General features: G+C 37.9%; 1 protein-coding gene across 1 annotated transcript in view; it reads left to right on the top strand.

Annotated features, from left to right (window-relative positions):
- Window positions 1-12,047, top strand: part of MYO3A (myosin IIIA) — a 113,989-nt gene that overhangs the window by 52,713 nt on the left and 49,229 nt on the right. Inside the window, exons 10-16 of the mRNA XM_035319448.1 lie at window positions 1,924-2,023; window positions 4,380-4,496; window positions 5,627-5,731; window positions 5,816-5,899; window positions 7,558-7,760; window positions 10,024-10,122; window positions 10,226-10,340. Coding sequence (XP_035175339.1) covers window positions 1,924-2,023; window positions 4,380-4,496; window positions 5,627-5,731; window positions 5,816-5,899; window positions 7,558-7,760; window positions 10,024-10,122; window positions 10,226-10,340 — 823 coding nt within the window. The remainder of the gene's footprint in view (window positions 1-1,923; window positions 2,024-4,379; window positions 4,497-5,626; window positions 5,732-5,815; window positions 5,900-7,557; window positions 7,761-10,023; window positions 10,123-10,225; window positions 10,341-12,047) is intronic.

The raw sequence follows: 12,047 nt of genomic DNA, 5'->3' as shown, positions 1-12,047 counted from the left end.
TTTGAGAGTAGTCTGCAAAATATCCAGGTATAAAACTGGCAAAATTTGCCTCCTGTCCTTCATCATTGCAGCACGGATTCTGTTGATCCATGTTGTTCATTGTGCTTTCTGGACAGCGAGCCTCCTACTCACAGCCTTGGGTACTGGGCCATAACACTGGGACGAAGACCATGACGCTGTGCTGGCTCTTGCAATGAAGTCTGACATGTTCGTGTCTGAATCTTAAGGCTGCAGAATTAGTCATCTGTAGTGGCTGGAAACTCCTGCCTTTGTGCAATGGACAAAGGAAAGGCTCCAGTGATAGCGGACACCTGCCTGAGAGAGGAGGAAGCTGCTCTATTACTGGCACCTGGGTGAGGACAGGCCGCTCTCTCACCCTCAGAGAGTGATCATTACAGACAAGAGAAGCTGAAAAAAGTGCTAGATGAAGTGCACTCATGCCTGCACTTCCATCATTCAGATCTTGATTACACTCATAGTTTGGGAGGGCATCATTTGCCCATTTCTTCCAGCTCCTCTTCAGGCCTGGCAATCAACAAATAATGCCAAGTGGTGCCTGCTTCACTTTCTGCACCTGCATCCGTGCCAGCAGACAGCCTGCATGAACTGAACTAGCACCCATGAAGTAGGTGATGTTTGGGGAGTGGGTGCAGTCTGTTACTGTGAGAGTTCAGAAGATTCTTAGCTTGCCCTGTCTGATGTTTATTCATTCTAGTTTTCCATATTGGTGTAGCTGCCTCTTTCTCCTGGACTGCTCACTCTATATTAAAGGTCTTGTCTGGGTAGAAAACATCTGTCTGCTTTTACTTGTGCCAAATGTCAAAATTAAGGGATTACCCTGATCGTGTTTGGAGTTGAGATAAAAAGTGATTGTGTTTCAAACAAATCTCTGCTGCCTCAGTTTGCCAAAGTATATGTTCAAGGGGAGTGAGATCATATCAGGAGATTCAGTTTGCTTAGTAGTCTTCTGTTATATTGCACGATTTTGATTTAGTTTGTGAACTCTGCTGTTACTTATCCACTGTCCCTTTCCCCGATTTTCCCTCATGTCGTAGAGCAAGTATAATTAATGTAAATTGTAAATTTCATGTTTATTGCTGTTTTCACTGAGTTTAGCAATGTCTTTTCTCTTGGATAGACAACAGTCCAACTTGGGGGGAATGTTCTTGCAAATTTCTGTAAGACTAAGTAGCTTTTTTTTATTATTATTAAAAGAGAAGAAAATTTAAAATAAACTTTATTGAAGTTTAATCCCGATAAAAATAAGATTTGAAGTTTTGAAATGCTACTTTATTATGTACATTTCTTTCCTGTAGACTCCAAGTAAATTATTCTGGGTCAGGATGTATTTCAGATATCCCAGTGGTTCTGTAGCACTTTTCTCAACAGTGCGACCATCTCAGCCAGGCTTTAGAGCACTGTCATTACTAAGCTAGATATGTTATCATCCTGAATGCCTTTTCTGCATCATTTTTGCCATATTATTTCATCAAACGCTCCTGGTTTTGTCCTATCCATAATGTCCCTAATGTTTATGTGGGTCATTTTTCTTTTTAAAGGCAAGTGCTAGAGTTTGACTGTTACATCCTTTATAAATATATATTTTTTTCTGTACTTCATAGTTCCAGTCCTGCATCTGATGTAGGCATGTGATCAACTAGGGGATGGTACAATGAAAAAGTGCTTAATGGTATCAGCTGGGGGATCAGACTATACATTTTTAATTCTCAAATACAGATGTGTTGTACTACTACGACTACTAAGAATAAATAATCCTGTCCTGCTTTTCAAACATCCATGTGTTTGAGTTTGGAGCAATGGAAAGCTGGAATATTTTAGCTGAATTGCAGTCAAGATGGTTATAGATGCAAGATCTGCTCTGTGTTTCCTTTCATCAAGAAATTGTATGTCTGTCTTTTCTAGGTTTGAACGTATTCATACGAAGAAAGGGAACTACAGTAAGTCACTAGTTTCAAACCAAGAAGAGGTAGATGATTTAGCTACCTTGGAGGTACTGGATGAGGTAAGAACGTCCTTTTTCATGTTTTCCTGAAGAAGTGTAATCAGGTATTAAATCAGTGATGAGCTTGATATTCAAGTTCACATATATGTTACCACATTTCAATGTGTAAGTGTACAATAGCATTTTACCAGCTTATGCCAAATATTTTAGATGGGATTTTCTGTGTCCAGAGTGGTTTCAACTCCGTGCTAAAACTTCCCCTGCAGTCAAAGCCTGAGACTGAGCAGTATAGTAGCACCATTTGATTGACTGGATCTGTATCACTGGATTTTATTCCAGCTAAATACCTAGTCTGCCATGATATGTTAACCTGAAATTGATCCAGGTCCAAGAGAAAGCACATTCTCATCTGTTGCTTGGACATCTAGAGTTGTCTAAACTAGCTGACCGTGGCTGGTTCCTAGGCTGGGTTCTCACTGTCTTGTTTTGGTGTGGAGATGCATAGACATCAACTTATGTCAGCTGAGGCTCTGACCTGTCAATGCTTTCTGCTGAACTTTTGACTCAGTGGTTGATAAGAATCTCACTGGTTTGTCAAAGGTCAGAAGTGACTCCACTATGTGCAGGGAAGCATGTGTAAGGAAGGAGGGAAATCTGTTGTGTTTATAGCATAAGTTTCAAAACCCCAAAGAAGAATCAGGCCACAACACATTATCTGCAGTTCATAGAGGCCATCAGTAGCTGTAAACAAACTGTCATTTTTCTTTACCAGGCTGTTCATAGGCTGGTGCATACTATAATTCACATCCTCTTATCTATAAGATTTCTCTGGTACATTGTATCTTTGTCAGTCCAGAATACTAAACACGGCTCTTGAGCTGGTAAGTTATCTGAAGTGAACAGCCCATGGAACTTCTTCCATCATCCAAGAGCTTAGTAATAGTAGCTTAATGCTTAGTTAATGTAATTGAGCTAATCCAGACTTCATCTGCTTCACAAAGCTCAGTTTTAAGCATTTTTGTATTAGGTATAATCATATGCTAGCAATACTGTTTTTTGTCTTTGGCAATGAAGTGTATAAAAAGTCTAAGCTAAAGAGAAGACAAAACAATAACAAAAAACAACAGACAAGCTGGAAGTGTATCCCATCTCCTCAAAGGTGAAACATTCTCAAGAAAGTCCTCAGGAAGCCTCCACCTAAAGGCATCATTTGACTATGTGGTATTTTACACAATCCAATCCAGTTTATAACCTCTTTCATATATGAATGACAGCTTCACAGAACTCCTCAAACTTCCCTTCCAGTTAAACAACCCCATCAAAAGGGTGAAACAGGAAGCCTTCTAGAATTTTCTGGCTATAGGTGCAAGAAATAACTTTTAAAATGGCAGAAATTGCACTGAAATAAATAAATAAATAAATCTGTTAATCTGTTAAATACGGCCAAGGCCAAAAGCAAGGTACCAAAGCCAAAAAGGAAAGAGTTTCTCAAGTCAGTGGAAAACCAGGGTTTTGTTCTTATATTTTCCTGTGAAGGGAATGTAACCTCTTCAGCTGCTAAGACTTCAGGTTTGAAGTGCCTTAATCAGAACACAGCACTGAATAGATGGAGATCTGAATAGATGGAGAAAGCAATTCTTTTTGTAGTCCTATGCTGCTTGTGGTTCTCTTCCAGAGGGAATAGGGTCTTAATATTTTCATCTATAACTCAGTATAATCTCAAGGCTGGCTTGAATTTTTTCAGCCAGACATATGTTCTGTTTTGATTGGAAATCTTACCAGGCACTTGCCATGCCCAGCTATGTATGTAGAAGCTGTTCAGAGTAAGTTTGTCAAGGAAATGGTTATGCCAATAGGGGGCCTTTGGTTTTTTTCTTGGTTCAGAGAGAACTGTCTTTGCAGGAGCAAAGAACAATCACCGTAGAGACTAGTTGTTAATACAGGAAGATACCTGTTTGCTTCTGTTAACAGCATCCAAACAGTTGAATAACTGTGTCCTATCCTAACTGAGAGTAACGTTAGAGCAGCTGTAATGGCAGTTATGAATTCAAGCATATGGCTTTTGCTTTATGAGTTACATGAAGTTGTACTGTTAGAAATTAACATGGAATTGTCACATGAAAACCTTTGATTAATTAAATTAAAGCACTACTTATTAACTAATTTTTCTACAGCCATTTGGGTATCTGTATATGTGTATTGTTCAAAGGGAGATTGGACACAAGAAATTATGAGTGCTAGGGTGTTTGAAAGTATTAACTCACATCTGGTCAAGATCATTTGTATTCCTTACCATTAATGCCTTACCTCTTTTCTACTCACTCATTGTAACTATATGTTTTGTACATTTTCCTAATATTCCTAATATTCTTTTTTTTTTTCCTGTGAGTCAATCTTCATATTCTGTCTCCATCAGAATACAGTAACAGAGCAGTTGCAGAAGGGTTATGCCAAGGATCAAATCTACACATATGTTGGGGACATTCTCATCGCTGTCAATCCATTTCGGAACGTAGACATTTATTCTTCACAGGTGTGAAAATCTAGGTTTGGTTCTTTTTCACTAGCACTGATTTCCATTAAAATATGAATGTTCATGTTAAACATAAAGACCATTCTTGAGATTTGCTTCAGTTTGCTCTGAAAAACAGAATTAGCAATATAATAGTTCCTTTAACTGCATGTTGACACACGTCCTTATCATGTTGAATTTCAGCATAGAAATGAGAAACTCAAAAAAAATTTATTTCAGGTATCTTTATGTCTATAGTGTAGATCATGTCTATATCATATTTTAAGTGCAGATAGCTACATCTGAGCAAATCACACATTTTAATCACTGAATGGAAGTGAGATTTTTAGGTCATTGTTCTTTTAATGACTTCCAACGTTAATTCTAGGATAAAATAAACTCAAATTCATGAGATTTGTTGACTAGACCACCACTGAGTGTAAAAACTGCCATGGACAGTTAGTTTACAAGTAGTATTTGTACAGATATGTGCATTAATATGGCTGAATCTTACCCCTTTTGTAGACTAGAGCATTCCTCCTCCTCCAATTCCTGTGGAGAACTTCTGTACCTAGGTAAATGGTTGGAGGTAGGAGAAGCGGGTATTTCTTCCCAAGACAGCTGGGGAAGCCATAGCTATTTAATTGATCATACAGTTCATAAAGAAACACAGTAAAATTTTAACTTTTGTTAATTTGCTCCCCTTCTATACAAAGGGAACAGACATGAAAGCTGGGTAACACAATAATTTGTCGTTACTAATTATTGCAGGTATAGGAACAGTCTTCTCTTACATTTAGCCATAAATGTCATGCAGAAGAACAAAGAGGATGTAAAGTATAATTTCATTCTAAATGAAATAAATAAGTAGGTGCTTTATATTTGGCAACACTAAATTTGTTCTAATAATCTGAGTTTCACAGCATAGAGCTGACATCATGCAAAATTGTACTTCATCTTTTTTAGTAGTTCTTATAGTTCTAAATACAGATTCATGGTATAGTGAGTGCAGTAACAACTCACTCAGAAAGCTTCGCTGCTGGTAACCTCAGCATGGTGTCTACTAATTTGAGAATAGAACTAAACTCCGGTAAGTGCAAAAAGAGATGTTAATGGGACACAGTTAATGTTTTCATTTTTCTTACATTTAGCATTCCAAACTGTATATTGGAGCTAAACGGACTGCCAACCCTCCTCATATTTTTGGTGTTGCTGATATAGGTTATCAGTCCATGGTGACATACAACTCCGATCAGGTAAAGATGAGATGACTTACCTACATCTACTGCTAGGCTGAGAGATATGTAATGCACTAGGACTCATGCTCTTGTTCTCTGCAGTGTATTGTAATTTCTGGAGAAAGTGGAGCCGGCAAGACACAAAGTGCCCATCTTCTAGTTCAGCAACTCACTGTCCTGGGAAAGGTATGTTTCAAAGGGGACGCCTCCAAGGCTTTGATATCTTAGGCCTAATTCAATGACTGAACCTGGAGGCAGGGCACTGGTAGGGGGCCAAGACTGTAATACGTTTTCCAAAAAACTCCTGTAGGGCCAGACTGGAACCTGGTGCTGATCCATCTAGCCCCTTCTCTCTCCTGAAGTAGGTCACACAGAAATATTTCAGGGATTCTGCAAGGAAGCATTCCCTGCAGTGAGGGCCTGTCCTTGTTTAACTGGGTGTCTTCGAATCACCCAAACTGTGTTACATAAAATGATTCTCTAGCTTTTCACTTTCAACCACAACCAGTTTGCTGTCAGTGGGACAGTCATTCAGGGGAGTGACCACATATTATAATTGGACAAATAGAATGTCATTTTTGCATTTCCCAAGTGCAAAAGCAAGCAAAACAAACTGACCTATTGGTGTGGTGCAATGCAGCAGTAGGCAGATGGCAGCAGCAGTAGACATTGATCCTAAAAGCAGACTAGCCATCTCAGAATGATGGACCACAGAAATGGATTAGCTCTATTGTCATTTTGATCATATGTATATGTATGATATATATATATGATTCATATGATTGTGTGTTATCACTTCCAGCCACACATTAGTTCTGCAGAATGCTGTATTGTGACAGGTTTCACGCTATACATCTGCCATTTTTTTTTCCATAAGATTTACATAGGAATGGCTGTGCTGGCGATATGTCTACTTATTCACAAGTAGAGTGGACAGCCATGTCTGTGTCAGCTTGTGAAAGTCTGGTGTGTCAAATGCTAGCTGTATATGTGTGATGGCACACTCAATTTGAGAAGTAAAGCCTTCATCTACTGATCCCATTGCATTTTGATGCCTTCTTGAGTTGGCAGGACTATGTTTCTTTGAGATCCATGGCAAGGCAGGGACCTATGCACTTGATGAAGAAAATTAATTGGTCAGTGTGATTGATGAAAACTCAAAGACTGTTTTTATCCATACTTGCTGAAATCTTTTTCACTCTGAAATAATTTACATTCCTACTCCTATGAACCCCCCCAGTGGAGGTATGCCTACATGTTTAAATGGAGGTTTGTGCTCAGGTGGTCATATGCAAGTTAGCTTTAATGTCATTCATACAGTTGCAGTTGGAGTGAAAATGAGGACAGTTCAACGCTTATATAGATATAATCTGTAGTTGCTAGTCTGTGCCACAACACTTTCACTACTGTTTTCATGTACACTAATGAGTCAAGGTAACACAAGTGTGAGATATGCCTAACCTTGTTACAGATACAGTTTGAGCTGTTCATTCACTGTAACAAAGCTGCAAGAAGATCAAATAGATGGCTGAATAAATGACATACAGCACCCCTATTTTGTCATTCTTGTGCAGAAGCTTATTCCCAGGCTTGACGTATTGAAGTAGACCCCTTGAGATCATGTGCATGCATCTAGGCCTATGTGTAAGTATTGTGTTCACTCAATAACACAGGAAAAAAGGAAGAACTGCCTTCAGCCCCTCCTTTCTTAGGCCCATATGCAACAGTCTGAAGTACACAAAAGTCACACTACATGGTGCCAACTAGATGAGGAAAGAAGCATTTAAGAAGGAATATATTTGAATGATTATTGTTCATTTTAAGCAGTATCTTTTCATATCTAGGCTAATAACAGGACTCTACAGGAGAAGATCCTCCAGGTGAATAACCTTGTAGAAGCATTTGGAAATGCAGGCACTATCATCAATGATAACTCCAGCAGATTTGGAAAATACTTGGAAATGAAATTCACTTGTGGTGGCACTGTAGTAGGAGCTCAGATTTCAGAGTACCTCCTTGAAAAATCCAGGGTTGTCCACCAGGCAGTGTAAGTATAAAAATTATATTTGACCTGCTTGGGGTTTACAGAGAAGGTCTACAATACAGGAAATTGTTTCAGGACAAAACACAAAGAAGAATAAGGTACTGTGAGGTTTTTGTTGTTGTTGTTTTGTGTGTTTGGTTTATATATATATATTTGGTTTATATATTTATACATATATAAATGATATATGAATAACTTTATAGATCTGTAAGTTAATTGAAAACTACTCCCAGTATTTTTTTCATTATTTCTTGGGTTATTTAGACAAATCCCATAAAGATCCATATGTGACATATAAACAGAATGTTAAAATATCTAAAGAATTAAAAGCTTTCTAGTGGTTATGTTATACATTTCTCTGTGGAAGTTTAAAGTAAGCTTTTAGTATTGTACTAAGTACATGACTTCAATTTAATTCCTTTAAGCTTCTTCTTGTCCCGTTTTGTTTTGTTTTTTTCAAACTGTTCGTTTTCTTTTTTGGAGCATCTAGTAGGATCTGGTTTATACAGAGTCATATACCAAATACAGTAGAGATCCAACTCTAATTTGTGTGTATCTCATAATATAAAATAACAGAAAAATTAAATGGTCTCTGCATTGAATTAAAATCATTGAAATTTATTTTCTGTCCCAATATGTAGCACATTCAGGTAAAAAATATTTTGCCAACTCTGTTTCTGTCATCATAACAATAGAAAAGACAGAGTTTGAAACAAGGAATCTTGTCACTGTTGTAAATTTTTCTCCTTGCTGATCTTTTCTCATTTTTACATTTTTTGTAGTTCTGCATGACTTTGTTGTCTGTTGTACATTGTGATATGAAGGACTTCTCAGTCCCACTGGCAATGTTTTAATAAATAATTTAAAGTTAGAGGCAATTTTATGAAATGCTGTTTTCTTTCCTTAGTTGAACATAAACACACACTACTTTTTCAGAATAAAATTTGCTTTTCCCTAAAATACCTTTTTTTTTTTTCAAACTTTTTTATTTATTTATTTTCTGTCACTGCCTGTTGGTATTTATATTTAGCCACATGCTGAGACAGGAAGTCAGCAAACCATTTAGGTGCCTCAAATGCACTTTAGGTATGTGTGTAGTTATCTGAATTCACAGGAAAATGCCACTGAACATAGCATGAGAACCACTGTAGAAGGTTAATGCTTGAAGCACGAACTTCCAAGGGTGCCAGAAGCCGTTTGTGTTGAGCAGTGTCCTCCTCTTCGCTGAGTTGTCTGTGTGGCTGGTCCGTATGGCCATGCCAGTGCAGAGAACTGGAATTCTGATTCCTGCATTGCACAGGCAGTCTGTTCTGCTCTTCTAGGAGAGCATAACTCAGAAATGTGGAGGGAGATCTCAGAATGATTTTTTGCAGAAAGCCAGTGACTAATTACCAAGGAAATGGGAGACCCAAACTCCAAACCCACTTCAAATCCAGAGATTTTGAATCTGTCTCCCTTCAGAGAATACAGAAACTATCAGGACACACTGAGGTTTCACACAATGTTCCAAGTGCGGCTGTGCAACCCAATGGTCAAGGAACTGAGGGGGAACATACAAGGATCTGCTCATGCTCCTTGAATTGATTTTTTGTTTCCTACTAGTGACAGTCCACATTAAAATACACCAAAGTTGGCACCAAACTCTGATTTAGGCACCTCTATGCAGGGAGCAGCGTACTGGGCTCTCAATTTATGTCACAGAAGCATGTAGTGATGCTCCTGAGACACAAGCCTCAGCTCTTGCAGGAGCCAGAGGTCTGAATACAATTTCTTTCCGCTCTTTCATAGTGAGTGACTTGGCCATCTCAGAGTTCAGTGGTGGCTATGAATTTCCATGTAGGCTTCCATTTCCTCCTCAGAAGATGCATGGGAACCTTGGCTGTGCAAATAAGCCTTCTGTCTTGGGTTTGAGCACCTAACTTATAGGGAAAGCATTCCAAGTCATAAGGCTCTTTGCTGAATGTATGTTTATGGGCTTTCTTGGTTCATGGCTAAAGGACTCAGCAAATATATTGGATTAAGTTAATCAGGAGTGTACAGCTCTCCCATGGTCAGAAAAAAAAATGTTAATGAAAGTTAAACAGCCCATGTGATGTGGGTGGCAGAGCAATGTGAACTTGGGTAATAAAGCCTCTTTCAATGTATTTTGTCAATTTGTGTGAGCCTTGACTGTTACTAAAATAACATTTAATAATAGCATAGTATATCATCAGTAAATGTAACATAGTTAAATTACTAAACAAGTTTGTTCCTTCTATTGTTTCAGAGGAGAGAAAAATTTCCATATTTTTTATTATATTTATGCTGGTCTGGCAGAAAAGAAAAAATTGGCACATTACAAATTGCCAGAATATAGACCTCCCAGGTAATACAGTTTATTTTTACATAAATTGATTACTAAGAAGTGTGGTGGTGTTGAATTGTTGTCCTCATTTAAATTCTAACTCTGTATATATCAACTCTTCCAGATATCTGCAAAATGATCATTTCAGAATAGTGCAAGATTTTATGAACAATAGCTTTTATAAGTCTCAGTTTGAATTAATTGAACAGTGCTTCAAAGTCATAGGTTTTACACTGGAGGTGAGTGCTGATAACCCTTTTTAAATGAACTTTAATGACTTCTTTAAGAAGGAAAAGTTTACAAAAATAATTCAAATAATCATCCTTGTTATTTTCTTACTTTAGTAGTAGTGTGTTTACATTTAATGATAGTACATGGTCAAATTACTGTTACATTGCTACATATAACTTTTTAAGGTTTCAAGACACTGATAAACTAATAAAATGGTGTTAGTCAACAAGACTGAAATCAGCTGAGTAATTGGGAAAAAAGGCTTTTGCAAATGCATAGAAAATGTTGTAACTGTTTATTAGGCTATCATTTTAGGGCTGTGAGTATGAGCCCCATCTCTGCTTTAAGATGATGTCCGCAGTGAGAGTTCTAAAAATTCACTGAGTTTATCTGATTTTTGATGAATTCAATAAATTTTCACTACTTCAGGGGCAAAGTTGAGTGAAGTTTTTACATCCCTTTAGAGTGAATCTGATCACTGAACATTAACCGAAACCATTCTTTATCATCTCATATCATTGCTCTGCTGGCTATTAAACCCCTCTCATCACGTTGTTTTTCATGTAATTGTAGTCAAGAACAGGCCTTTGTGTTTGTAAAATAGGATACAAGGGAAGGAAACCCCATTCTGCACCCTAGTTGTCTCCACTTAGAAGAAGCAGTGCATCATGGCTGTATTTTACTATTGACTTTATTAATCACAAATGACAGTAGGAGTATGATCTATACAATATCTGTGAAATATAGAACTAGTGCTACAGAATCGATGCATGTTTTAGTTCCTTTAAAAAAACCATATGTTTTAAGGAGCTTTTCACAGAAGACTACTGTATTCATTAGAAAATTTCTGTTTTCCCTCAATGTAAGTATTTGTATATCTAGCAGAACATATTTATTCATCTATTCTGTTCCTCTATACTCCCTTTGCATTAAGCTGCAGTAACAGCACAGTTCACAGTCTTTCTCCTCTCCTTTCGCAACTACACCTAGTAATATCACACATCCTTTCACACCTGTACTTCCAGTGTTCCAGAAGCAGCCTGGGAGGATATGCACTATTCAGCACTGTTAGTAGTTTTATCGCAACACCAAAGACCTTGATACGCCCTAATTAATGCCGTGTAAAGCAGGAAGTTTGTTCTTGTAACAATATCTTTTGTTCACTTTGATAGATGGAAACAATAGTGCTGATCATCCAGAGGAGGAGATCTTCCATACATATTGAAGTTGCAGTTGCAGCTATGTCACTGGCTGCATTGTTCAGGTCTAGCATGCATCTTTGCTTTATTAACTCAGTGAGCCACCATAAACTTAGTCTGTAAAACTTTCCAAAGTAGGTTGAGTAGCATAAGCAATTTGTGGTTACATGTGAGCCCTATCTATGATAGCCTGTCTCACATTCTCCACAGGGTGAATTAGCCAGTCTGAGGCTATGTTTGCAAGAGTGAAGGAATATAGAAGTCTTTCTCTATTGAGGTTCTGATATGGGACACAAGGAAACTGCAGGGAACCAGCTCTGGTGCCCACCTAGATCACTCAAGAACTGCCAAGGGAGCATTAATTTTTCTGTTTCTGCATCAGGTAGCAGAGAAGGATGCAAACAGGGGAGGGATGATTGACTTGTTTACAAAGGTCTGATGAGTACTTGGACTGGATTTCCATAAAGCTTCCAAGAGTTCCAAGTGAACTCTGGGTGTCCACACCACCCTCTTTGT

Source organism: Oxyura jamaicensis, chromosome 2 (genome assembly GCF_011077185.1).
Source record: "Oxyura jamaicensis isolate SHBP4307 breed ruddy duck chromosome 2, BPBGC_Ojam_1.0, whole genome shotgun sequence".
Lineage (NCBI taxonomy): Eukaryota > Metazoa > Chordata > Aves > Anseriformes > Anatidae > Oxyura > Oxyura jamaicensis.
The sequence above is the reverse complement of the archived record's forward strand: the minus strand, read 5'-3'. Positions and strand labels throughout refer to the sequence as shown.